The sequence below is a fragment of the Cloeon dipterum genome, chromosome 4 (assembly GCF_949628265.1).
Source record: "Cloeon dipterum chromosome 4, ieCloDipt1.1, whole genome shotgun sequence".
In the NCBI taxonomy this organism is placed as follows: domain Eukaryota; kingdom Metazoa; phylum Arthropoda; class Insecta; order Ephemeroptera; family Baetidae; genus Cloeon; species Cloeon dipterum.
In genome coordinates, this window is record NC_088789.1 from 20,245,421 (window position 1) to 20,273,394 (window position 27,974).

Genomic DNA, 27,974 nt, shown 5'->3' on the forward strand with positions numbered 1-27,974 from the left:
GCGGGTGCCCGTCGCGTCCGCCTGGGCCGCTCAGCGTTACTCGCGCCTGTCGTGTCCTCTGGAAGGCTGCTCTCCGTAAGCACTGTCCCCCGCACCTCCCGCCAGCCGCCTCCGCTGCCACCCCCGGGCCTCTCGGCGGAGGCGGCAGGCCCCCCGTGCACCCTTTGCATGAATCGCATGTGTGTGTTTGTGCTTGTTTTGGCCGCCGTGCCGATTGGCGAAATTCGCTCGGCCGCGGTGGCTGTCGCCTCGGGCATGTAGGCGTTTCCGAAAACACGTAATTTGACTTTCAAACGGGCTGTTTGTTGGCCACAAGCGAATTATGGGATGGAATGATTAATTTATCGACGGGCGTCAAAGCATGAAGGGGGGATTAATTTTGTAACAGCACAGCACTCGCACCTTTCGCACTTCGGTTTAACTGGTGTTTATATTTTGATACACACTGATCTGCACAGTTTTATTCGCACAACTCATTTCAACAGAATTGCCTCGAACAAAAAAAATGTCCAGCTTTAGAAAATCACACAGATTTTTATTATATTTTGAGTAAATTTTATTATTTAAAGTTGGTCTACTTTTCTAACTGGCAAAAGCCTGTGATCTTGCAATTGAAGCACAGGTTTATTTATTTTTTAATTTAAAAATTAACCAAATATGTTTTGATTCAAAAGTTTAAATTCCAATTGTACCCTCATGGGAATAATTGGAATAAAGACTGGACTGGTAGCACAATTTTTAAAATGTTATAACTACAAAAGTAAAATATCGAGATGGAATACAAAAATCCATGATTTTACCAATATAAGTTCATTAATTTTAAAATATTTATTAAGACAGGCTGTACAGTTTTGGGAGTTCATTCCTTTAAGATAATTTATTTTCCTATTTAAAAATAAAAACTGTATTTTGCACTAATAATCTATGACTGAGAGTGTTCAACAAGAAAACTCTAAGGATTCAACTAAAGAACTTTTTAGTTTGTGGTTAGTTAATATTACATGAGAATATATTTTATTTTTTTCTCGCTATAGTTTAAAGTTTCTTACAATTGTTCATATTTTCCAAACAAATATTCAATAAAAAATTTTAATAAAAGGTTGATTTAAAAATTTTCCAAGTTACCAAAATGGAGATTGATCAACTGTTTGCTAGCTTCATCTCGAAATTGTTGACCTGATTAAAAAATGGAGCAATTATTGTAAGCTCTCAACCCCGGACAATCTTGTAGCCAATACATAAGATAAAATAAATTGAAAAACCAAAAACAAGGATTCGGTTATTATCTTTATTTAAATCAAAATTGACCTTTGTCACGGGATAAATTTTGAAAAAATAGGCTGCAAAGTTGGCATGATTTTCAGTTCACAACAAAGAGTTTCCTCAAAAATGGCATAACCTTTGGATATATCTCGATGAGAAGAATCAAAATATAGTCAAGCGCTGGAAATTTTGGAGAAAATCGGAAAAAAATTAATTTTAGTTGTAACAAGGTTCTCTTTTGATTATTGCACATTGTAGAACAAATATATTCAAAAGTAACAATTTGATCAACTACCTCTCCATACCATACCCAACAATTCTAAAGATTTTCAATCATTGTTATCCTGTCTCAATCCACATTTTCCGCTACAAATCTAAATACATATATGGAATTTCCTGGAAAGTATAAATGAAACATTGATAGATCTCTAAAAATATTCGAGAATGAAAAGTGGCTTCAAAATTCGATTCTAAAAAATGTATGTGTCAAAAAAATGAAATAAAATTGTATTCTTGCCAAGCTTCATAACTCACTAAAACCGTGTTAAGAAAGAAATTTGGACTCAAAATAAAGACACGAACTCAAACGCAGCATCCTTAGAGCCCACTTGTTGAAAATTTTAATTTGATTTTTTCATTTAACATGATTAAATCAGTTTATTTCAAAGGAAACAATAATAATTGGTAAATTTCCCCAATTAGAACGTCATTTTCTGCCATTCTTTGAACTCTTTGGTGATTCAGATTCCTGTAAGTCCTTCTGGTAATGAATCCATTATTAAAATGAGATTTCTCGCCGAATTTGTTAATTGCAAAAATTGCTACCAGTCCGGATAAATGTACATTTCCTTTTTATTCTTGTTCAAGCACATATTGATACCTCCACCTGCACATTAATTTATCTCTGCCCCTTGACTGAAATTGATAACAATTGAGGTTGAAAGTGAAGAGATTGAAAGCCAATTGCGCGAATTTCGTCGCTGCCACCGGCGCTGTTCCCTAATGAATCGACGAGCAACACAAACAAGAAGTGACAGAAGCCAATTAGGCATGATTGCAAATTGATCACTCCCCTGTCACGTCACCTTAAACGTGGTGAAACTTCACTTCCCAGAATGCTGTAAATTCTCTAATCAAAACTGCTTTGCTATTTTATTTGTCAGCCGCCACATTTTCGGCGCGACAAGGTGGCAGCGTTTCAAATGGCAAGGGGCAGAGGGTAGGCAACCCGCCCGACCGCGGCGACTGGCAGGTTGCCTGCTTTGCACATTTTCCGACGGCGTGCTTTAGTTATTCGAGACTTTCCACGAAATTGTTTTGCATGCCAGGCACTTTTATTATCTTCCCTCCGAAGATCCAAACTCACACACACACACCAGCCGACGAGAGGTGCGACTGCGACGCAGAATTAATTTCTCTACAAAAGGAATTTTCATCATGCAAACCTGTCCTCAAATGCTTATTAAAAACTCTTCTCTATTTAATGGTACTGACGAGTGTCTTTGTTTTAACGCATTGGTTGTGTTTTCAGGAAAATGTTTGAAAGCAGCAATTGGTCTTATTGGTTTAGAAAATATAGATTTCTTATTTTAGAAAGGGATAAAAGGGATAATGTTTTGTATGAGCACATAAGTCTGGCCAACTCCTAGTGGAGTTATAGGCCCGTACTCATCCTCTGACTGTACGTGCTCGGCAACATAGCGCCTTTTCCCCGTAGTTCGACAAAGAGCTGACTTTCGGTTTTTGCAACTCTCAAATTTGCGTTTCATTGTGAGACGTTACTGGGAAAAGGTGCTCATAAATTTTCATTTTTAACGTAACAAATCCAGCTTACTGCATTCATAAACGAATTTGTCCTGTTGGTGGTAAAATTACGCAGAGCTCAACACCCAAACTCAGTTTTCCTTGTTGCAACAATCAATTCGACAATGAAATTGGAGTGTTTGTTGAGCGACGCGCAGTTTCACTGTCTCTAGGACTAATAATTACTGTCGTTTATCTCATAACAAAACAGTGCATCAAAAATTAAAAATGTCTATACAAAATTGAGGTAATTTGATGGTCGATTATTTTCCGTAAAAATTTGAAAGCTTTGGACGGTATAATTTGTATATAAGTGTGAAAAAATGATTTGAATGCGTCAATTATCATTAATCTAAATATCAAAGTCAAAAAACGCATGCAGGTGTTTTCAATTCCACAGACAAGCAACAATTTCATTCCGCTAGAAAACGAGAAACATTCCCCAGGTGAGAACTTTCAAGTTTTGCTCTAATTGAAAAGCAATCCTCGGACACGGACACCCATCAGTTAATGCTATTACGCGCGGATCTGGAGGGTAAATACTTGAAACGGCGGTGCTAATGGCTGGCACAGCTTTCCAATCAATTACCATCTGTCAAAGGCCAGCCGGTGTAAATTAATGGGTCGAGGCGCGCAGAGCAGCAAAGATGGCTGTGGAGGGGGTTGTTGGTTTTTATTTCATTCGTTTTGCGTGGACAGGCGAAATGTTTCGCGACCGGGGGAGGGGGATGAGAAGTGCGGAAGATGGCAAGTGAAGACGTGTTGGGAGAGTGCGGGAATTCGGTTAGTGCGTGTTTGTACAGGACCGAGAGAGAGAGAGAGAGAGAGAGAGAGAGAGAGAGAGAGAGAGAGAGAGAGAGAGAGAGAGCCACGGGTGGGGGTGGGGGTGTTTGCGCCCTTGAGGTGTGAGGCAGGACCGCAGAGAGGGTGCACCTGCCCTAAGCTGCTGCCGCCTGGTTGCTATGCAACCGCCAACATTAACCAAATCGCAAACTCTGGGGCGGGCTGGCTGCTGCTGCTTTTGTTTGCCCGCCTCGCTCGGCGTCTCTGCTCCTGCTGCTTGATTGCCCACTTGTTTCTCCAGCTTTGTCCTCGCCAATTTTCCACTCACAAAAACAGCCGCCACGAGAAGAAACAATTCCGACATCCGCCGCAGACGCCTTTTCCCAAATGAATTGTTTTTTGCCAATTGCTCGGCAAATTCAAACCTGCTCGAGCTGAATTGGAAAAAACGCCCGTCTGCGCCTCTTCCTTTATACATACACTGTCTGCATTGCCTTTTGCGTTGATTAGGGTTCGGGACTTTAAGACTATTGTTTTCCCTACGTCCGATTTTCACTAAAGGCATCAAATAAACACAGATTATGCAATTCCTAAGACCTTCGAGACACACTCATGCTCTTGGACTCACATCAGATCCTTAAATTTGCTCATCCATTCAATTACGAAAATACTTTCTCCTGAAAATCCACATTTCCAGGAGATTTGGTTAATTTTTAAAATCACACGTCAATTCTTAGTATAGGTAAATTTGGTTGAATATTAATTCCAAAACCATGTATTTAAAACAAAATTTACTATGATATTTAGCAAATTTTCCAACTTCAATTATATTTTTTCACGCTTTCCTACGATTACATCTATCATTTTACCGAACAAATGATACGTCAAATTAAATAAAGAAAAAAGGAGTTAAATTTCACATTTTATTTGACATGGGCTTGTCGAACTGTAAAATTCCATAAACAGTCCACATTTTATCTAAGACTATAGAGGTCTCGGCCAGCCGCGCTGCGCCACGTCAACCAGCCAATTTTGGATCACGTTCAAATGGTTAGACGCCAGCCACCGTGAATTTAGCAAAGCTGTGCCAGAAAATAAATTTGTCTCCGTTAGGCTCTATTAAATTTCACTTTAAAAAAATCAGCCGCAGCTTCCGCCGCTGCCGAGCCGAAATACGCTGCACCTAAAATTACGCGGTTGAGGTCGAGACATCTATTTAAGACTATTGAAATCGAGAAAACCCCTTTTTAAAGAAACCAGTATTTTAATAAACAGGTGACCACTTCCATCGTAATCATTTGTTCAGAAATATAGCTTCATTGCCTTCAAAACTGCCCAAAAAATGTATTTGTTTGTTGAAACCTCGTCTTTAAATCCCAACACTGGCTTTAAAACTCAGCTGATCCTCTGCACAAAGCAGTTTCCCGAGTATGTGCGGTTACTTCCGCGTCCATCACAATCATTTTAGTTTATTTCCCTGAGAATTTTCCTGAAGTAAGTCTCAAATTAAATGTTTTCGCTGTCATACAGGTCTTGAGCAGCACAGTAAATGATTTAAATTAATGAGCAGCTTAAAATTTAAACATAAATAGGTCCTTTCTATCGATTGATTTATTTCCAATCGAGAGATTTCTTAATTAAATTTCCATGACGATAGCATAATTGTGTGCAGCAACGGATTATTGAAGCAAACTAAGTACATTGAAATTAAATGGAGCACCACTTACTTAGTGATGAAACTCATCCGACTGCTTAATGATGATGCCATCAATTCACTGAAATGATTTCATATAATACCCAAGGATTTAATCGACTTTTTTACTTAAAAAAATGCTCCAGATGATCATTCAAATGTAAAAAAGTGAGAATTAATTCCGCTCGCCAAAACTCAAAATGAATCTTCCGCTTCTTGTTTGCAAATTACCTCTCTCAAAAAAATAAGTATATAAATAAAAAATAATCACGGAGAGCATAAAATGCCACAAAATATGTTTCAAATATTGTCAAATATTATTTTTTATATAAAATATCGCAATTCAAAATTTGACATCAAATTCCAAGTGGGAGACGCCATTTTTTTTTTATTAAATCTCGGCTTTGCGTTGTAAATTCTGCTCCGCTGACACCAAGAGATTGCTTTTTTAGCGCTTGGGGTGTCTCAATACAATCAAGAAGTGCTTTGTGGATGTTTAAGGAGCAAATATTCATAACTACAGCTTCGTCGGCTGCATGCGTGCGTCGCGAATAATCAAGTCAGCGGTTGAGCGAACTTCAACTGGGGCACACTCGCGTGCACGCAGGTTTTGGTAAAGAAGTTTCTTCTCCGAACAGAGAAGTGAAGCCAGAGCAAAAATGCACATTGTTAATAAGATGATCCGAAATAGCTCCGATTTTTTTGTTAGATGAGTTAAATTAATATGCAGAAAAAAACGACAATTCAGAAGGATATTTCCCTGAAGAATCCCAACAAGATCCTTTTCTTCGTGTTGAATTACATTTTTCTTCAAAAAACGAACTGATCGCTCATGATGTAGGTGTTATGGGAATTTTTATCTTCTGATATCTGCAGATTTTAACTGATGGCACTATTTTGTATTAATTTGAATTGTGAAATTATTTGTGTGTTCTGAAAGTTGTTTCTAATCATGAAACAGGGTTTTTAAAGTTGAAAATTTTTAACATTTGGGCTGCAGACTGTCGTTAATAATTTTTCTTTGCCATTTTCTTTCCGAAAAATATCAAACTTTCTGGGGAATGATTAGGAGCCGCCCTGAAGTACCCAAAATCTCGATTCTGAGCGCCCTGAGGGTTTCCAAAGGGTTGAATTTTCCATATTCTGAAAAGCTTGCTCGTTCAAACAGTGTGCAGATGATGCAATTCAAACCGATACAGAGCCCGTCAGGCGTCGGTAACACATGTGAATTTGTCAATTTCGATCGCTCAAGGGCTACCCTGACGCCAGAGTTCGATTTCTTACCTATTCTGGTGGTATTTTCTGACTTCAGAAGGGACATCCAGCATGTTCCAAGGGTAAAATCAAATTATCGTGCAATTTTCATTTTCTCACTAATAAACCTGTTTTTCAACCTTTCACCCTCCATATCTCGAAAACTAAGCAAGAAATTTTCTAGGCATATACGTTACTCACATTTATGGGAAAACTTAATCTCCGTACTATAGGAGATAAAATTTTGGAGATTTTAATTTTAAAGATTTAGACTGTGGAAAGGGCATATTTTGGCACACATTTCAATGTTCTAGAGCTTCTACTCGAGATTTTCTCAATTTTTTAATATTCTAGATTCTAGATTTCTCTTACCCTGATTTTTCGGGAAAACAGCCTCACATTTTTTGTTTTTGGTTTGTTCGAAACTTCTATATCACCCTAACAACATACCAAAAAATAGGATGGGGATCATAAAAACATTATAAATCGCAGACCATATCAAACCTCTGGTGGAAACGAGAAATTTAACATTTTAGCTAACCCTGGTTAACGCGTGTGATTTCACTTTCTGCTTGAACTTCACACCACCCTCGCTCGCGGCGGGTAGCGAGCCGTGCGTTTCGCTTGATCTGGCCATTGTTTGTTGCATGTACCGCTTTCACGGCGGCCTGCAGCCACGCGAGTGTGAGATTTTGTCCTCATGTCCCTGCCGGCCGGCATAATTAGGCAGCGGTGCGTGTGGCGCGGTGATGAGTCGCGCGCTTGCTTGTTATTTCGCGGCGATCGCGGAGTTCAAGGGCGAGGGGGCGGCGGGCCCGAGGCGGCGGGTATCGACGCTGGTGCCTTGGGGCGCGAGTAACGAGTCGGTGACGTCACTGGATACCAAGGCCGGGGCCCCCACCCGCCACCCCCGCCGCCGACCGCGCAGCCCCATCGATCCGACCCTGTCCATCGATCACTTTGGCGGGAAAGGTGCCAAAATTCGAGTCAGCACACTCTCGCGCGCGCGTCTCGCTCTGCTTTTATTGGCCACTCAAATTTTGAGTCGCGTCCGCCGTTTTACACCCCTTCTCTCTCGCTCTCGCGCGCGCGTGTCTGCCTCGATGGCACACACAAAGATGATGAGCCCTGAGCTTATTTTGATGACTCTCTTTTTCTCGCCGAATAATGCAGCGCCGCACTCATTTAGCCGGATTCAAAGCTCGTTATCGTGCCTCTTTTAATTATCTGCCTCATAATTGGGAGTTTTAATCGGCCTTTTAGCGGGAAAATTATACGCGTTTTCAGCTTGGATATATTTTAAAATAATTAATGCTGTATACTGCTGAAGACGATGACAAATGATTAGAATTAATTTTCTGTCTGCTTGATTAGCGACATAAATTTATTCAATTTACTTCTGATAAATAATCTGTCTTAAAATTGCTTTGATTTGAATTAATCTGTAAGTTTTGCAGTCAAAGAAGGATTTAATTATTAAGTTTTCCATTTTACCGGGAAAATTTATATGGCAATATGAAATCGATTTTTAACATTCGCTCCATCGGCACCAATCAATATCCACCTAAATGAGTCATTTTAAAAGAAAACACAATAACGAAAAAGATCATAAATAAGATTGAAAATACAATATTTTAAGGTGCAAAAATAGCAAGAGTGAGGCAGCAAATTGTTTGTTTCGTTAAATATAAAGAGAAAAACATCATAAAAGGTTAAAGAATTATTTATTTTTCAATGACTTTCAGTTTTTTCAATTTTAAAATATTTTTCGCGAAGATAGAAGAGTCATTTTCGATAATATTTTTAAAAATGCTCACAAGAACACCTTTTGGTTGGCGGTGAATTTATTTTAATCGTGTAGCCTGCCTGGATAAGAACCAATTTAGGAAAGGTTTGAAAAAATATCAAAATAATTTATTTAAAATTTCTCTTTTTTGTCCAATTTAGTTGGACTTTGGTTGAAAAATTTACGAAGCATTAAAATTAAAATTTTCCTTAATAGGGCTCTGATACCATTATTTAAAAAAAGTAATCTTTTGCCTAATTTCATCAATCTAAATATCACGATCCTTCAAGTTTTCTTGTCAGAATTAAGATGTAATGAAACATGGGGCACGTGCATTTTTGTATCTTTTGTTTATTTTACCAGGAAAACTGCTCTCACGCAGCAGGCAAATAAAGCCACTTTTGTTGCATCGTTATATCGCGCAGAGAGCAAGCGATGGAAAAATATGGGATACTTTTGTCAAAAGATACCTTTCAAATTATCCAAGCTCTTTCTTTCATGAGGAGGAAAACATAAAATGCCGAGCCGATTGCTATAACAAAGGAGCGATGAAGTGAGCGAAAAACTGAATACAGATTACATCTGCTCGAGAAATAGCATTGTTCTCTCTCAGCAGTTTGTTGCCTGGGGAAGGAAGGGCTCGCAAGAGCAAGTTGAGTGCCGTTTTGCGAAAACATTTCCTTTTTTGAGCAGTGAGTAAGCGCCTTAACTGCTGCCAGGAGTTCAGAAAAAAATCAAGAGCTCTTTTGCCGAAAATTATGCTATTTAATTGCACTCAAACGACCTAAAATACATACCCGTTTTTTGTTCTCCTCTAAACCAATTTTTGCGGTATTTTTAGTAATCCCTTTCATCCACAATTTAGCTGGTTTTTAAATTAAAACAGGAATAGATCCAGAAATTGGATTTTTGTGCTAGGTGAGCAGCGTTGCCTTTCCTTGCCGACCACAGGGGCTCAAGATGTTCCATCAGTCGCAATCGATAATTCATTTTGCAAGCAATATTATACGTTCGCCGTGCCGCCTGTTCAACAAAGATTATGCCTTTTGGGCATGTGCCGCCGACGTCGAACGAATCCATCTCCCTCAAATAGTCATATCTGCCGCATGTATTGCGTTTTTGCTGCTTTTTCGACAGGTCCTACATTACTTATACACTCCAATCTAATTTTTTCATTAATTATATGACATGTATTCTTCTCTCAAACTGAAATTACTTATTTTTGGTTTGTGCAATCGCAATAAATCAAGCAGTTTGTAATCTGTGGGCCTCCACAAGCTACCTCAAGCCATTAATTAAATTCAAAATAATCCCGTTTCTTTGTGAAAACTCAAGAAACACTAAAATGACCTCATTTTCGAGGTTCTGATGGGGAAAATATGGAATCTAAACACAAAAAACACCTCCGGATTATTATTATTTTTGTTCAGAGACATCGTAGTCATCGAGTTCAAAATTCTAATGAGGATTTAGCCAATTGTTTGGGAACAGTTGGTGATACCGTTCTTTGCAATTTTCTGGTTCTTGCAGATCTCCAATTTCAGATCCAATTCTGCCTACCCTGCATTCTTGGCATTTAAAGGTTTCATTCGACTCGCTGGTTCAGCCAATCACGACAGAAACAACAAAAAAGAGTCTTGAAAAATGATTTTGTTATGTTTCTTCTGCGATTGGCTGAGCCGATTTTGGTTTTCAGAACAACATCATCAAGTGAAATCCTTTTGCATCAGGATTGAATCTGAAGACGCAATGCATGTAACCGAAAGTTTTAAATGAAAACTGGCGCCATCTGTTGACAGTTCCGAATACTAAGGAGTGAACAAAAATTGGTCTCTTTGTACTTAATGTTTATTTACTGCATTTGATTTATCAATTAGCATTAATTTCCCTTCTCTCTGCTCTGTTTACCATTTGCAGCAGCCTCGACTTTGTGGGAGATTGGTGACAAGGCTGCACCCTGGCGTCCCCCGAGTCGACTCCCCCGCCCTCCCACCCACCCCCGCCCATCAGCATTCCGCCGCTGCCCTTGCACCTGCGGCGCAAACTTCACCGCGATGTGAACGTCAAGGTGGCGCCGCCGTCCGCCTCCACGCCGACAGTGGACGAGAACTGGGCTTTCATGGACATCCTGTCGCCACCTGCCCTGCCGCCCCTGCCACCACCGCAGGTCACTCGTCAGCAGCAGCAGCAAATCCATCAGAACATCGAGAGCATGGTGAGAAAAATTGTAATGCACTCTCTAATAGGGTTTCTGGTACGTTTTTTGCAATATTTTTAATGTGTATCGAGTTAAATTGGAAGAAAAAACAGGAAAAGCTTACATCAACTTCAAAATTTTTATTATCAGGGTAGATATTGTCTTTAGCCTTTCTTTCCTCTGCATTTTTTAAATTAAATTAGGTTAAAAATCATTATTTCCTTTTGCAGCTTAAAATTGACAATTGGCTGTTCCAAATTTTTATTTCTATTTATCTGTGGAAAAAAACAATTTTCAAATCCAAAATGGCCGATTTTCCTTGAATTTGAGAGAAAATTCTACCTGTTTTAGATACTTCTGCTGTTCATTAAAAAATTTGATGTAATTTTTAAGTTAGCTTTTTCAGTAGTTATAAGCAGATTTTCACGAAATTCCTGATAGATTTTGTCAGAGATAAAATAATAAAAAGTCTAGAAAATTCCATGCCTATTTCAAGTGGCTGAAAACAATATTTTAAAAAGAAGGGTTTCATATCGTGGGTGGGACGGAGAAATGTTCATAAATGTTTAGTGGAATTATTTCTTCACCGAAATGAGCGGTGTTGTACGCTTTTAATCCTCTTGTCAGTGAACTCTGACCTTTTTGCGGCTTGTTTGAGCTTTAAATTACTCCGGAAAGTTTGAGTTTTGTTGAACTTTCTACTTTGCGCGAGTTTGAGTGTTGTTTTCCCGGCATATACACGCACAGAAGGTAACACCTCAGTGAAACTGAATGTCCGTAATTAGAAGCTTGCGCGACTCGATATTTCGTATCAAGTCTAAAATTAGGAAATTGCGCAGCAGCCCCGAAAGTCATTTGATCGGGGAAGAAACACAACAACAACAATGTTGGCCCACGCTGCTGCCGCGCACGCATTCGAGGAAAGTGTCATTTGTAGCTTTGGGATGTGCAGTTTTTTTTGTCTCGTGCGCTCAATTTTCACTTGAGCATTGAATTACCCCTTATCTAACCGCAAAATAAATAATGTGCTCAAAAACGTTCATTTCCCTTTGCGCTTCCGAATATCCAGTTTTTCCTTATGTTAGTTCTAGTATCGAAACCAAAATTAAATTATTTTAAATGAATTTAAGACCTTCTATAATTTTTTATTGCGCATTTCCACGCTCACTTTTCACCAGAAAAAGGAATTTTTCGCAAGTTTAATAAAATAGTTCGATGTTAAGTTAAATAGATGATTTTAAGAGACGATATTTTTATCTCGTTGGGCTGCATAGACGAAGTTATAGGTTCGTACTGAATTGGGGCAAAATAGTTTATGGACCGTTTAATTCCATGAATATTCCATTTTTTCTCTAAAACTGTCGAAATTAATCGAAAAACGCCTGATAAATAAAAAATATTTTTAAGACAAATAAGAAATATGGAATTGCAGACGCTTTTCAAGAACTTGCAACAACAAAATCAAAATTCCTGGCGTATCACAGCACTGGAAAAAATTATTTGTCTTGCCAAAATCTCAAGGAACATTCTGAAATTCTGGTTGCCGCTTTCCATTTCTTGGTTCTGAATAAATCCCTTCTAAAAAAATCTTTTAAACCGACTAAAGCCCGATCTAAAACTTCCAACCAGTCATTTTCCATGTTGCAGAACCGGAGGCCTCCGCCGGTGCCGCCGCGGGTTCCGCCGCCACCGCCGCTGCGGACGCAGGACTCGACGGTGTCCAGCTGCGACAGCTACAGCCAGAATTCGTCGCCGAGCTACAAGAGCATGGAGGCGCCGCTGCTGCCGCCGACGCCGGTCGCCCGCAAGCCGCCCAAGCAGGCGGACGGTGGCAAAGAGATCAGCGGCACCGTCGCCTTGCTCGGCGCCGCCAAGGTGGCCGGGCTGACGGCCGACATGGCCGGCAACGCCATCATCCACGGCTCCGCCACCCCGGCCAGTCTGCAAGCGGTGGTTAAAATCACCGGATCCAATCTTTCCCTCCATCACAGGGTGAGCTTTTTTTAATTAAAATTACTTAGATCAGGGGAATTTTTCATAACATTTTAAACAAGGAAAATTTAACCATGCTAAGGATTTTCCAGTTTAAATTTGTTGATTTACAAAATTGAGAGTATTTTCCTTCGGGCAAGCAACAGGTTTAAAGGATATTTTCACCGTAAGAAAAATAATGGTTAAGTCAAGTTTTATTTCAACATATATTTTTAGATTTATAAGAACAATCTAAGTCTTTCCTTAAAAATTAACGAGGAAAAGGAAAGGAAAGAATTTTTGCAAACAGAGACAGAAATAAACTTGATTTGTGTTTTGTTTATTTTTGTTTCTCTTCTTTTGTCGTCGCCCAAGTTGCAAATCGCGTAAAAACTTCCTTGTTCCCCTTCTCATTCCCAGTTTGTATTTGCATTTTAAAGATCAATTTTACCAGTATATAAAAAATATAAAATTTCATCAGCTCTCAGGAAATTTTTATTTATTTTCTGTGTGTCTTTGAGTTTTATACACAGAGCCTAAAACAAACGAAAAAGTTTTAAATCTTTTCATAATTTAAAAAAAGCAATGTCAACGTGACTCATCAAACGTTTCCTATACAAACCAAAACTCTACAAATAATTGTATTCTTAAATTTATTTAAAAATTCCTAGGCTTTTTTTAATATATATGCTTAATTTTAAAAATTCGTTTCTAATTTACGCCAGGCCTTTTACAAATTCAATAAATACCCTTCTAAGTAAAATGTATAGCACGTCAAAATTTCAAATCTAGTGTATGAAACCGATTTGCAAGGGGTTACTAGACTTGCCTGAATAATTAGTCGAACAAAAGTGCAAGAAATCCTGCTTATTTAATTAATTTATCGAAATTTTGTGACTTTATACTATAACTAAATACCCTCTTTATTTTCATTTCAAATTAGATTTTGCGCGATATGCGTCGACCGTCCGCGAGACACTGCATGTCCAAAGACAGCATCCGCTTCCGGATAATCCAGTTGGTGATAAACGTGGTGGTGTTGATCGCCATCGGCATTGCTCTCGCCATCTACCTCAAGAGCCAACAGAAAGGTCAGTGCGACAACGCGCCGAGATACGATTATATAACAATGCCGACCTTTGTTTCGTTCACAGAATACCCTCCGCAGATAAGGTACATCAACCGCACGGTGACCACCACGATCGCCATCATTCCGAAGGACGACAACCCCAACCCAGGCCAGTGTCTGCCCGTGGTCGCGCCTTTGTGTGTCAAACACAAGGTGCCCTACAATTACACTTCTTTCCCCAATTACTTCAATCAGGTGTCGCAACGCGAAGCAACATTGGTGAGTACAGTTTCAGATTGAAAAGGGTTTAGTATCAGTTCATTAAAAAACAGTTTTTTGGCGAAATTATCGAATTTGTGTAGTACCAAACGAGCTAATAAGAGATATCACTCGGGGACAATTTTTGACTCAATGGACATGGCCATTTATGGAGCTCCAAAGGTTTTTAACATAAAAAAATGTTTTAAAATAGAATTGTGAAGCCAGTTGTCATTCAGTCGTGGTAATATTTAATAGGGAAAATCTCTATTTGACAAGAAATTTAAAACTAAATTGTTTAAGAGCAGTTATTTGCGAGATTGGAGGTCGATTGGACGCGATTTTTCAGCGTTGAATTTTTTAGGTGGCAGTCATATTTGCTTAAAGTACTTGTTAATAGATGGTGAAATTCCAAATTTGAAGCTCGGGAATGGGGGCGTTCCCTATTTTTTCGGTATCTCAAAAATACCCAAAAAAGGAATTCTGTTAATGAACTCTAAACTGCAACTCTTGACTGCGTTGAGGTATCACGTTGAAATTTCCACTGCCTAACCTAGTTTTTAATCCTGAACAACTTTTGCATTTACAAAAAATTCGCAGGTCGAAGGTCAAGGTCACCTTTTGCGACCTTTTTTTGAAAATTCAAAAATAAGGGATGATAGCCCCCTACGATTTTTTTGGGGTTAAGGGCTGAAATGTAGCCCGTGAAATTATGCACAAGTACACCAAGTTTCATAGGTGCAATCGCGATACTTTTGCTGCAATTCGAATTTGAAGTTTGAAAACCTGCTCGAGGCCGCTTTACCGCGCATGCACTCAGAGCGGCGAGTTCACCTCTCGTTCGTAAAGTTGATTTTTTTCGCATTTCACTTGCTTAGAAACACCAAGAGGGCCTAGGGTAGACCAAGGAAGGTCGAAATCGACCTTCAGGGTCTGTCCCTGACGTGACCCTGAGATACAAAATTTCGAAAATTTCCAATTTCATCGAACTTGGTGTCTTTTCATAGGTTTTCACCACTGTACAGCTCAAATATAGAGCCAAAATTGCCGAATTACAATCCTGAAACCGGTTCTTGAAATAATTGTGGTAGCCATTCATCCAGACGTGATGTGCAAAATGGTCAAAATTTTAAATTCTTAATTCTATCTATTTTGCACACATGAAGTTTATAATATGTGTTGATAATAAAGGATCGTATGCTTAATACTATGAAAAAATGTTATTAAATGCACTGGCAAATAAGCTACTTTTAAAAACCAAATATTTTTGTTTCCTTTCTTTTTATAAAAAAAATTAAACATGTAATTTAACTGTTATTTGCTCTAAATAAATTTTTTTAACTTTTTTTTAAAAACAATCGTTATATTTTAACACTCAATATGAACTTTGTGTGTACAAAACAGAAGAATCATATCATAAATTAAAGATTTCAAAATTCGACCATTTTGCACATCACGTCTGGATGAATGGCTACCACAATTACTTCAAGAACCGGTTTCAGGATTGTAATTCGGCAATTTTGGCTCTATATTTGAGCTGTACAGTGGTGAAAACCTATGAAAAGACACCAAGTTCGATGAAATTGGAAATTTTCGAAATTTTGTATCTCAGGGTCACGTCAGGGACAGACCCTGAAGGTCGATTTCGACCTTCCTTGGTCTACCCTAGGCCCTCTTGGTGTTTCTAAGCAAGTGAAATGCGAAAAAAATCAACTTTACGAACGAGAGGTGAACTCGCCGCTCTGAGTGCATGCGCGGTAAAGCGGCCTCGAGCAGGTTTTCAAACTTCAAATTCGAATTGCAGCAAAAGTATCGCGATTGCACCTATGAAACTTGGTGTACTTGTGCATAATTTCACGGGCTACATTTCAGCCCTTAACCCCAAAAAAATCGTAGGGGGCTATCATCCCTTATTTTTGAATTTTCAAAAAAGGTCGCAAAAGGTGACCTTGACCTTCGACCTGCGAATTTTTTGTAAATGCAAAAGTTGTTCAGGATTAAAAACTAGGTTAGGCAGTGGAAATTTCAACGTGATACCTCAACGCAGTCAAGAGTTGCAGTTTAGAGTTCATTAACAGAATTCCTTTTTTGGGTATTTTTGAGATACCGAAAAAATAGGGAACGCCCCCATTCCCGAGCTTCAAATTTGGAATTTCACCATCTATTAACAAGTACTTTAAGCAAATATGACTGCCACCTAAAAAATTCAACGCTGAAAAATCGCGTCCAATCGACCTCCAATCTCGCAAATAACTGCTCTTAAAATCCTTTTTTTACCTTTACTTAAAATACTCTTTAAAAATTGGGGAAAGAGCAAAACATTTCCAGTTTGCCATTTCAATTTGCGAGAAAATCAAGCGGCGAGTTCCTTTTGAAAATCATCATTTATTTCCCCAGAAAGGAAATAATTAGCCTATTATTGGATAGGTCACAACGAGAGATCTAAATCAAGCGAAAAAATGTTGCTAAGTAAGCTCCACAAAAAAGACTATGATCAGAAATGCAAAAAGTTATTAATTGTTGGCCAGTAAAGCTCTCCACTTGAAATATTCGACAAAAAATTCAAACGTGCAGCCCCAATAATTTTGTAAGCCTTAAAATCTCCACTTTTAATAGGAGGCCGAGAATGAACAAATCTGTGTTAATTACTCCGACAAGTCTGTAACTCCATCGTTGAACGCAGTAAATGTGGGGTATCACTTACAGGTTCTTTGTAGAATTTGCGAAATAATAATCTGATCCTCTTCACCGCGGTTTTTTGTCATGAGAGCTTCACTGGATCAGGTTTCTTGCAAGAAGCCGGGGATGCTGCGAGGCAAACGTTGCTCCTTTATCGGAAGCGAACCTTGCAGCCGCATTTCCTGCTTTTCTGCTAAAGTGCGTTCGTCGCTGCATGCATCTGGGGAAAATGAATGGAAATTGTTTGCGAGCGGAAATGGCCAGGGAGAAAAGGCAACCCGGGAAAGTTGTCACTGCAGCGCGAAAAGAAAGGCCGGGGGTTGTAATTGCGAATCTCGAGAGAGAGAGAAGAGAGAGAGAGAGACTCGGCGGGCAGGAATTTTTGTTGTGAATTCCACAAGCGGAATTATTGCCAGGGTGACAAGAATCGATACTTTGCCAGTTCTCTCTCTCTCTCTCTCTCTCTCTCTCTCTCTCTCTCTCTCTCTCTCTCTCTCTCTCTCTCTCTCTCTCGTCCCTCCTCCAACCCGCCACCCCCCGACAGGTCTGTATTCCTCTGGCTCTTCTACAATCTCGCGCACACATAAAACACACCACCGAATTTCCGAGCATGCCGGGTTTGTTGTCGGCGGCCGTGCGGATGGATTTCGCCCCAAATATGTTAGCTCGTCTAGCTGCTGTTTGTCTTTTGCCTCGCATACAGCTTATTGCTGGCTTCTCTATGTGCGAAAGTCAGGCCCTCAGCCGCATCCCAGCTAGCACAACCATTTCAGGGAAAGGTCTCACCAGCAGGCTAGTAGGCTGCTCGTATCAAATGATTTTGCAAACTAATTGTTCCTAGAATTTTTGTAATATTGAGTTTCTATTGAATAGAAGGCTTGTGTATGTGCTAATTAAAATTACGATGAAATCATCTCGCTCAGAGTTATATGTCGCAGATTTTTACTGAATTCTAGGGGAAGCAGAGGGAAATCTGTAAACTTCTAGAATTATCAAATAGAAAACTTGGTTCATGAAATTTTGTTTGTCTATAAAATTTGTCTATAAATTTTGTTTGTCTATAAAATCCCAGCCAGAAAATTTCAAAGTTTCCGTATGCTCTTTTGAGTTCAGTTCCTAAACACAACTGTTTCAATAATGAGGGATGTACATCTATGTATTTGTTTTCTTTTAAATTAAATTTTCCCGTGTATCAATTTTCAGGAGCTGGAAGTTTACGACGCATTGGTGGACGTGCGGTGTTACGAGCTGGCGGCTCTCTTTCTCTGCACCCTGTTTGTGCCCAAGTGCAGGTCAGACGGCCTGACGGTGCCTCCTTGCAAAACTCTTTGCGAAGGTACGTGCTCGACGAATTTTCTCACATGAATAGTTGTTTGAGTCCATCACGAGAACGCGTTCAAAAGGGCAAAACGGGGCGGGACAAGAAATATTTTGATGCTTGCTCCGCTTCAAACGGCGACTCAAAGGGCTCAAAAGACAAATAAGCCGGAAACAAACACCATTTGTTGCCCCCTGACAATAAAAAGGACTTGAAAGCTCTTGAACATCAAAAGCAGCGAGTAGGGTGTGTTTTTGCTGCACTCTACACAATCATAACTTCCGTACCAAAAAAATTAAATACGAATTTGTGATTGTTCACAGAGACTTGGAAGAGATGCAAATTCTTTGTCGACGTTTTTGCGCTCAAGTTTCCCAATGAACTGAGTAAGTGTAATCTGCTCCCTCATTCCAACGACCCCGAGGTGTGCGTGGGCAAAAAAGAGGTCATGGATGGCATCGCCAAGTCCAAGAAGCCAGGTTTGTTTCTTATTAGGTTCTTCCATCAATCAGATGCTTTTTATAGATGTCTGCAGGCTCTATAGCCTATAGCGAGCTTTGTTCATTTTCATCTTATTATAATATTTTAAAAACTTACATTATTACTCGGTATTAAGAAACATTCGCTCTGCTAACAAAAAGAACATTAAAAAATGTCTTGATATTCATTTATCCTGCGTAGGAAATCTTGCTCATCTCTAAATTTTCAAATGTTCCTATTTTTATCTCAATCAGTTTTTTATTTTCACAAACAAAATTTTACAAAGAATCTCTTAGGCTACTATATTTTAGGAGGAAGTTCAGCATTCTCGAAATTGCAGAAAACCGGCGCATGGTCTAAAAGCAGCTCGTTGGCTTGCATTAAAATTCGTCTTTTTATTTATGCCTACCAGTTTCGGCTGACAATTTCAGCTCTATTTCATTGAACGAAATTGATTGTTACAATAAAATTTACACAGCCATCTTTAAATTATCTATATTTAAAAATTTCTTTTTAATCAGCATTTCTTAAAGCTAAAACAAAATCTGCAATAAATTACAGACTGCAGAGAAGGATTTCAGTGTGACCGCAACAGGTGCATTCCGATGGAGTGGAGGTGCGACGGACACATCGACTGCGAGGACCAAACAGACGAGCTCAAGTGCAAGGGATGTCCCGAAGGTAAAACTACATACTAAAAAATCTCTCCCTGCAGAAACTAAAAAAAAATACGGACAGGCATGATCCACTGCGGCAGAAAGAAGTGCATAAAGAACAGCCACATGTGCGACGGCATATCTGACTGCCCGTGGGGCCAGGACGAGAGGAATTGCCGTGAGTACAATTCGATGGCAGTCGTTTGTGAACAAAACACGCTTTTGTAGTGCGCTTAAGCGAGAGAATGGGTGACGAAGCGCGCGGAATGCTCGAAGTGTATCACCCGCAGCGCGCAGCGTGGCAGCAAGCGTGCGTCACCCGCTGGGATCAAGCCATCAGCCCGCCGCAGGTGTGCCGTCTCCTCGGCTACAGGTGAGATACAGACCGTTAAATAACAGGGTTTAAGGGTAAGGATTAATTTTTTAGATAACCAGACTTTTTACTGCGGGTTTTCAAACAATTTAAAATATAGTAAATCCCACTTTTTCACGGTTGGAAAATCTCGGAAACATTTAAATAACGCTTGATTGTGATTTTTTGCACAAATTTAAGACGCTAAAAATAATAAAATAACTGATTAAGAGATCAATTTCAAGCTGTTGTTTTGTCCCACTTTGAAACAGTAAAACTTTCAGATTTACGCAGCACTATTTAGCGTTAGTGACATTTTATATTTAAATATAATTTTGCTGACAGTATTTTCAGCCACTAAACTCTTTTATTCTCAAGAGATATAGAAGCATTTATTGTGACTTTAAATGATTGAAAATTTCATACCCTCTGAACCGGGCCATTTGCAGCGAGGTGAACCACAGCAAACCCCTTATGGTGCTGGAGCAGGCAAAGGTGTCGAAGTTCCCCTTCCGGCAGCAAATCCCACCGCTGCCTGTCACCGGACTCGGCTGGACGAGTCACGAGGAGCCTAGAACTGCGGGCAGTTTGATGCTTCAGAGCCAGCTTTTACAAGATGTGCGCTCCTGCCCGGGAAATAATTTTCCCACGGTCGAACTCTCGTGCAGAGACTTTGGTGAGTTTCCAAGTTCAATTAGAAAAATAATTTAAAATTGAAATAAACGAATTTTAATGAAAACATCTGTGATCTATAATTATTGTATTCCAAAAACCAAAGTTTTTTGCAGTGTGAGTTAAATTTGTAATTTTTAGAAAACCATTTTTCTAGATTTTTTTAACGAATTTCGTAGTTAACAACGTGGAAACTGGATACCAATTTTCAAATTTTTAAGATCAAAAAAGAAAATGTTTAGTTTTTATATTTTCAGTACAACAAAACATTAAATAATTCACACAAAAAAAAATCAATTTTGGGATATTAGAAAATGCAATTTTTATTCTTTTAATTGTAAACAGTTTTATGGTTGCTCAGCAAATTGCGCTAAAGTTAGTCTTTTCTAAAATTGCAACGGATTTTTAGAAAATAATAGTTATTTAAAATTTCAAAAAATTACCGCAGATATTTCAATTATTAATCTTTGAAATTGAAACGTGTTCTTTGTATTTAAATTGCTATCTAAGGGGTATCCAGTTTTATTTAATAAAAAATAGAACTGTGAACTAACCCAGATTTTCCCGACAGAGTTTTTGCCTTCCCTCCATCATTTTTCCCTCTGCAATGGACGATACAGATCTCCATTCAATTTCTCAACTAAACTTGTAGCTTGCGGTCGGAGGCGTTTGGCGGAGAGGCCCAGCAACAGCAGGAACTCGAAACGCATTGTTGGAGGCACGGAATCGTCTCCGGGCGATTGGCCTTTCTTGGCCGCCCTGCTCGGAGGGCCAGAGCACATCTTTTACTGCGCCGGTGTGCTGATTTCCGATCAGTGGGTGCTGTCGGCGTCGCACTGCGTCGGCAAGTAAGTGTCACACAACAAAATAAGAGCGGAAATAAGTCTCATCCTCCAGCCAATCCGATCCGTCTGGCTGGACCATTCAACTGGGCGTCACGAGGAGACACTCGCATTCGGTTTTCAGCCAAAAGGTCAGAGTCCGCAGAGTCGTTCCGCACCCCTACCACAACAAGGGAACCACTCACGACAATGACGTTGCTCTCTTCCAGGTGTGTTATTTTAATTTAAAAATATAGCTAAATATTTAAAAATATAATTTAAAGGATAATTTAGAAAAATAAAAAATCCGTTTGGCACATTTCCTTTTCCCCCAATTCTGTTGAAAATTTTAAAAGAAATATTGGATAATTTTATTTTTAAATCTTATCTTTTTAAAATAACGAAAACTAACGAAACTATGATATGTTGTAATTAACTCTAAAAACGAAAATATCTCTTTTCCAATAAAAAAATTAGCTTCAAAACCGGGTGACGTTTCACGAGCACCTGCTGCCGGTGTGTTTGCCGAGGGAAAACCACCGCCTCGAACCAGACACCCGGTGCACGGTCATCGGCTGGGGCAAGAGGGAGGACAATGATGGTAGAGAAGAATTTTAGTCGAAGCAGTTGATAGAATGTATTTTGCAGTTGATTACGAGCCCGTCATCAACGAGGTTTCTGTTCCGGTTGTTGGACGCAGGGTGTGCAACAGCTGGCTGGAAGAAAACAACGTCAACGTCACCGAGACCATGATCTGTGCGGGATTTGAGCAGGGAGGAAGAGATGCGTGCCAGGTAATGAACAATTTGTTTGCTTGAATTGAGTTGGGGAAAAAATTCGTGACATTAAAATAACTAAAATGGGGTTTCATAAAAAGGTTTGAAGTTATTCAGTTTTCTAATCGGGACGCTAGACATCTTGAATAAATAATGAAAACGATGCAAGCATAGCTACGAAAATCAAAATATATGCAACGCGCTTCATAGATGTGACAAGCCGGTTGCATACCCTAGCTTTAGACAGTTTTTCCCATTCATTTTCAAGCCACATTTTCAGGGGGTTGAAATTCTTTTGCATGATTTTAGCTTCTAAAAAGAGTTATTAAGTCAAACTCAGACGGCTGCATTGCCAGATTTCGATTATTTTCGACGAAAATGAATTACATTAAATCATGGATTCTCTCAGCTCTTCAGAAATCAGCAGTTTTTTATCATCGTGGCTGAAAAGGAGATCATAAATTCTGTTTGGATTAATTTCATTTGAAATTCCATGAACACAAATAAAATTTAACTGGTCAAATTTAGCTTCACAATTTGTTTTCGATTTTAACAATGTAAAACAATGCGAAATAATTGCAATTTGAGGAACAGTTTTCGGAATTTAGTAAAACATTTTAAATTTAAAACTTTAAAAATGAATAAAATGGTTCCATTTCAACTTAAAATAATTTTTATAAGAAAAAGACTGAAAAATTGCCTAAACTCAAATCCCTGAAAAAAAAAGATCAAAAGTTCACCGAATTCTGACGATATTTCGCGACTGAACGTTTTTTTGTCAGACTTCACAAGCGATTAACCCGTTTTTATTTTTAGGAATTTTATTGGTCAAAAACTCTCTGGTCGAATTTTAAACCACCGTTCGTCCTGAACTGTTTCAGGGCGACTCTGGCGGGCCACTGCTGTGCCGGGACAAAGAACGCGACGGCGCGTGGTTCGTGGGCGGCATCGTGAGCTGGGGCATCAAGTGCGCGCACCCCCGGCTGCCAGGGGTGTACGCGTACGTGCCGCACTTTGTACCGTGGATCAAGGAGCAGATGGCGCTCTACTCTGACTGACAGCAGCAGCGAGGACGCGAAAGGGGCCGCCACTAAGCCCTCCGCAGGTCAGCCCTGCCGCTGGCCGGCGGGGCTGCGGCCACTCTCATCGCACAAATTCAATCCAATCGGCGCTCCGACAGGTGTCTTTTCACTCTGCGTCGCGGCTCAACAAAAAGAAAATCATGTAAGCACTTTCTCCGAAACCAGCATCGCTCCGTTTGCTTTAGGCCTAATGGAAAGGAGTGATCAATTCTTTGTTCGATAGGAATGGGTTCGAAATTGGTGCAGATGCAGAATTGGGAAATTTTCCGAATGATTGGGAATGAAAGAATTTGTTTATAATTTATTTAGCTTCATTTTTTTGGTGAAAAAATATTTAAAAAACATAAATGGGGTATGTCAGATTTTTTGTCCAAGAGGAACTTTATCCAAAATGATCAAAATTATGAATTTTTGTGCGATAAATTTTCTTAAAATGAACATTGATTTAAAATTATTTTAATCAATTTGACGAAATAATCCTCTGGCCGGAAAGTTGATGAAATTTGTAATTTTTTATAGCACGAGGGAAATAATGTCCCCTCCTCAATATCCTTGGAACGTCATGTTTTTAATTTACTTGCATTTTCCAACCAGCAAGCTATGCAACCCGTAAAAGAATTGAAGTAGGCAAAAGTTATAAGCTTTGATTTTATTAAAACTACCTTGGTAAAAATAAAAATTCCGTTACAAGTTACAATACGTTAAATTTCTGCACGCGATTTTCCCTGAAGACGTTTCTCTTGGAAAATTTTGAAAAATCACGAAACTGGCTAAAGTTTAAAAATCGCACATAATTTCTAATCAAATTCCAAAAATGTAAAAAGTTCATTGAAATCTGACAGCTTTTCAAGAAATTATGGTAGTTCAAAATTTCTTAAAAATAAAATTGTTGGACGAATATCAAATCACAAATTTCGGACGGATTCTTTTCGGACAAAGTACAGGCTCCAAAGAAAAATTCGCCACTACGAGAGATATCATACAGGTCGAGTAACTACTGCTGCTGGCATATATATTATTTTTTACGAAATCATAATTGAAAAAAATAATTCCATTTGATTGGTGCTGGCGTGAAGTAATGGGATTTAACTCTATGCATGTATGAAGAGCACTTTTTACACTTGAGAGCGACTGAAGTATTTTTGCAGAAAACGGTTGGTCGGACGGTCGGTTTTTGGTCTCTTTGTAGCGGGCGCTAAACTATAACTCGCAGCGCAACTCATCGTGAAGTAGTCTATCAAGGTGAGCGCGAGCGCAATCGATTTGGGGCCGCGCTCACCGTCAAACACGTCGATGTAATTGTGTACTACTTAAGCCTTATTGTGCTCAATAACCGCAGTTTATCCCACAAATGTCGAGAGATCAACTATAACTAGTGCTATAATTCAGTAACTGGGTGTTTCAAAGTCGAGATTTACGCACAAACACGTTAAATTATACACGCAATCTGTTGATGTAATTGTGTAGACACGCAAGCAGGTGAGAGAACGAAAGTATTATTTCAAACAAATGTCCGCTTTGGTTGATCGCTTTAATCACATTGAAATCATTCTGCAACTTAATGCGAATCTGGACTCGAAAACCTATCAAAGCGAATGCGTGCATGTGTTTCTAAATAAGCATTATAAATATTTTTGTAATGTGTGCAAGTGAAAAGCGACTCAAGACATTTAAAATGTGTACACAAAAATACCAATCTATAGCATTGCTATAGGGCTGGGAATTTTAGACGAGAAAAAAAACAGCAGGCTATTAACTATTTTCCCAATATTCTCCTAGTGAATTGCTTGAGAATATGAAAATAATTTAATTGTTTTAGTTATTCAGGTTTAAATTTGTATTCGGTAAGTGTAAACTGCTCTTTAAAAATAATTGTGAATTTGCCGGAATTTCTCAATCGAAAGACAACAGTGTTGAGTGACTAGAGCAACATGTGGACGGTTTTAGACATTTTTTAACACTTTTAAACGAATCGTCAACACCAATTTCGTGATTGTTTCAAGTTCAATAGTTCAATTTTTTACGTTGAAGTGATATCAGTAAAAATCCAGACGGTTTGTATGGTAAAAATTTGGCTGTTTTCGAAGGTTCATGGATCAGACAATAATTCCAATAATCCTGAAACTCTGAGGAAATGAAAAATAATTATTTCAAATTTTTCATGGAAAAACCTATCCTACTGGATGATTTTTTTTATTTAATTCGACAACAATAGTAGTCTAATAAGATTTCGAACTTTCACGGTTTTAACAATTGGTACAGATAAATTTTACATGATTGATTTTATCCCGCTAAAACAGAGTTTGCGGTGGCCAAAAAAGAGCCTGAAGAATTAAGTGCAAAAATTTTAAACCAATCTTAAAAAGTTAATCAGAAAATCGTCGAAAATTCCCACCCCTAAGTATTGCACACTAATTTGGGTTTATAATTTTTAGCAATGCAACTTCTTGTCGAGATGTTGGACAATACAATTTGTAAGACGCGGAAATGTCGAGAAATCCCAACTAAACACTTTTGTTGTAAGCTATAGCTGTAAGGCGCATCAATATTGCTGTGAGATGTCGTAGTTTTGGCTGTAAATCAATCAATTAACTCTCATCGTAGGGTGTAATCATAAAACATAATCAACTCATGCTTCTCCCTCGGTAGGCGAGGCCGCGGAAAATCGCACAAAAAATCGATCAGAATATTGACACTAAATATCAACATATCGTTTGAGCAAAATTTTGTCGCTATTTTTTTACAGTGCGATTCGCCGTGCGTCTCAGGCGCATTAGGGTGCAATTATTGAGTTGAGAGAGCTGCTCAGTGACAGTGTTAGGCCTCTACGTTATAAGCGAATCTCTGTATGTGGTCCACTAGCTGTTAACTAAGATGGAAAAAGGTGTTTGTAACGTGCATGCACTATACTCAATTATAACAAGCAAATCAACCAAGTAGGTTCAACTGAGACGCTTCCATTTCTGACCAGACGAGTCTTTTTCTCTAGCTCAGCACAATCCACTCTACTGATAAGTGTGTACATAATTATATAAAAGAGGGAAAGATGTGTGTTATTTAAAATTAAAACTACACACACGCGCTATGTATGATGTACACGTCGTACACTCTATATAGGTATATGATATATATGAGAAAAATACATAAGCATTTGTCTTAGCGCCTGACCGATTTTAGACACATCACTTTTTGCCTCTTTCGCGCCCCAGAGTGGCTCGCAAATCTGAATAAAAAAAAAATAACAAAAACCTAAATGCTCAACGTCCGCAAATGGCCTCTGGAGATATCCAAAAGTTTTCTTTTCGACGCTGTTTGCTTCTTGTTTGGTGTTGAGCCACCCTGGAGAACTCACTTAATTTTGACGGTTTTTCTAGGAAGAGCCCTAACATGCATTTAGCTCGTAAGGTTTTATACACTGGCTTTGGAAATTTTTAGGGCGAGCATATGTTTCAAAGTCGAAATCGCTTTTAATTATTTCGACACCTGTCTATAGACCTCCCTAAGGACGGCAAACAGATCAGATACCTGACACTATCAATCAATCACTTCAAATTTTTATCAAGTCGGCCGCTGCGTAGATGGTGTTTTAAAAAGAACAATTTGTGACTGAATTTGAGATGGGTTGTTTTTATATAGTGGGTGTTTCCGCAAGAGATTTCATATCGCTTGCAAATTTTAAATTTTAATTTGAGCACCATCCTGGTTTTTATCAGAGATGGCAAAATAGCCTAGCTTGACAGAAAAAAAGGGCTTTTTCCGGAAAATCTTGAAAAACAGGCCTCTCGGTGTTCCACAAAATGACAATATATTATCTTGAGTTTTAATAGAATTTTGTGCCATAAGATGCTTGTTTAGACAGCCAACATACTTTTTAAAGTTGAAACTAATCCTTTTTGTACATATAATTTTTCATTTTTAAAATAATAAAATTAATTGGTACATTAGGGTGATTTCTGAGCACCCTGATGGCTCTCAAAGGGTCGAACCACACATATTCTGAAAGCTTGTGACTTGTGTTAAATTCACGGCGTGCAGATCTTTCAGATTTTTTAAAACTCAACTGAACTCAAAAGTATCCTTTATTACTATTCCTGAAAACTTCCTCGCATATTACACAGACTTAGGTTAGCATTTTATCCCAAGCTTGACAAAATTTAAGATTCAGTTTGAAAATAAAAAAAATTAGAACAAATTGGTTTATATACGAATTTTTTGGCTGCAAAGCATGATATTTTAGCTTTATTAGAACTTCGAGAAATTCTAATTTTTTTGAAAGCTGAGAGGCTGTTTATTTAGATTTTCCGGAACAAAATCATCAATTTTTCCCAGACTAGGTATTTCCACATCTCTATCAATATAAATACCAAAAAATATGATGTTATACTCCAATAAAAATTAAAATAAAATTTCAGGCCATTCAAAATCTCTGGTGGAAGCACCCTGTGACTTTTTCCTCTATTTCAATTATCACTCAGAATAACAAAAAGAGGAAAGAAGCGAGCTAAATGTCAATTGCAGTAAAACTAAAACTGTAGACGCACCTTACAAAACTGTAGTCAATATTGGAAAAGACGGAGACCGCGTGCATAACCATTCACCGTTCTACATATTTATATTATAAATGAATTTCAGCAGCTGGTGTTGCGACACTTCTAACTTTTGCTTCGCCTTTCGCGATAGAAAAAACATTTCCGGGCGAAATTCAGGTCGCTCTCGCAAAGGGGGAAGAAAGAAGTAAAGAACACACACACACAAAATGCTATATATTTTAGCGCTCACAACCTGCACTATTCGATTATAAGTAAATAGCGGCCCTATGCACGAGATGACATATCTATTTTGCTGGACACTGTGTTGACTCAAAAGTGATTGTTGTTGATTGTTAGGCGGAGCTTCGCGAGGTCGAGCTTCACGCCAAAATACATGAAATAAATATGTACTCATTATGTTGGTTGCTTTTATATGTTTAGACTCTGCAGACAATAAAATATATATACTGAAATGAAACTAAAGTCGAGCCAATGGTCAGTGGAAAATAAAGTATGTATATATAAATATACA

At 38.7% G+C, this 27,974-nt stretch overlaps 1 protein-coding gene across 1 annotated transcript; it reads left to right on the plus strand.

The window, feature by feature from the left end:
- Window positions 1-19: 19 nt before the first annotated feature.
- On the plus strand, window positions 20-27,971 carry LOC135942837 (atrial natriuretic peptide-converting enzyme-like). The gene is made up of 16 exons (XM_065489165.1): window positions 20-75; window positions 10,500-10,797; window positions 12,409-12,771; window positions 13,694-13,841; window positions 13,905-14,098; window positions 17,960-18,092; window positions 18,398-18,553; window positions 19,116-19,235; window positions 19,293-19,388; window positions 19,439-19,583; window positions 20,012-20,238; window positions 20,887-21,082; window positions 21,132-21,285; window positions 21,533-21,656; window positions 21,704-21,849; window positions 22,713-27,971. Exons 2-16 carry the CDS (start codon window positions 10,702-10,704, stop codon window positions 22,887-22,889), a joined length of 2,475 nt encoding a protein of 824 aa, XP_065345237.1. The 5' UTR covers window positions 20-75; window positions 10,500-10,701; the 3' UTR covers window positions 22,890-27,971.
- The last annotated feature ends 3 nt before the right edge of the window (window positions 27,972-27,974 follow it).

Bases quoted from the DNA above. Each gene is read 5' to 3' on its own strand.
- LOC135942837 (XM_065489165.1), top strand. From the start codon at position 10,702: ATGGACATCCTGTCGCCACCTGCCCTGCCGCCCCTGCCACCACCGCAG. The intron at 18,093-18,397 runs GTACGTGCTCGA...GATTGTTCACAG, and splicing joins TTGCAAAACTCTTTGCGAAG to AGACTTGGAAGAGATGCAAA. The intron at 21,657-21,703 runs GTAGAGAAGAAT...TGTATTTTGCAG, and splicing joins CAAGAGGGAGGACAATGATG to TTGATTACGAGCCCGTCATC.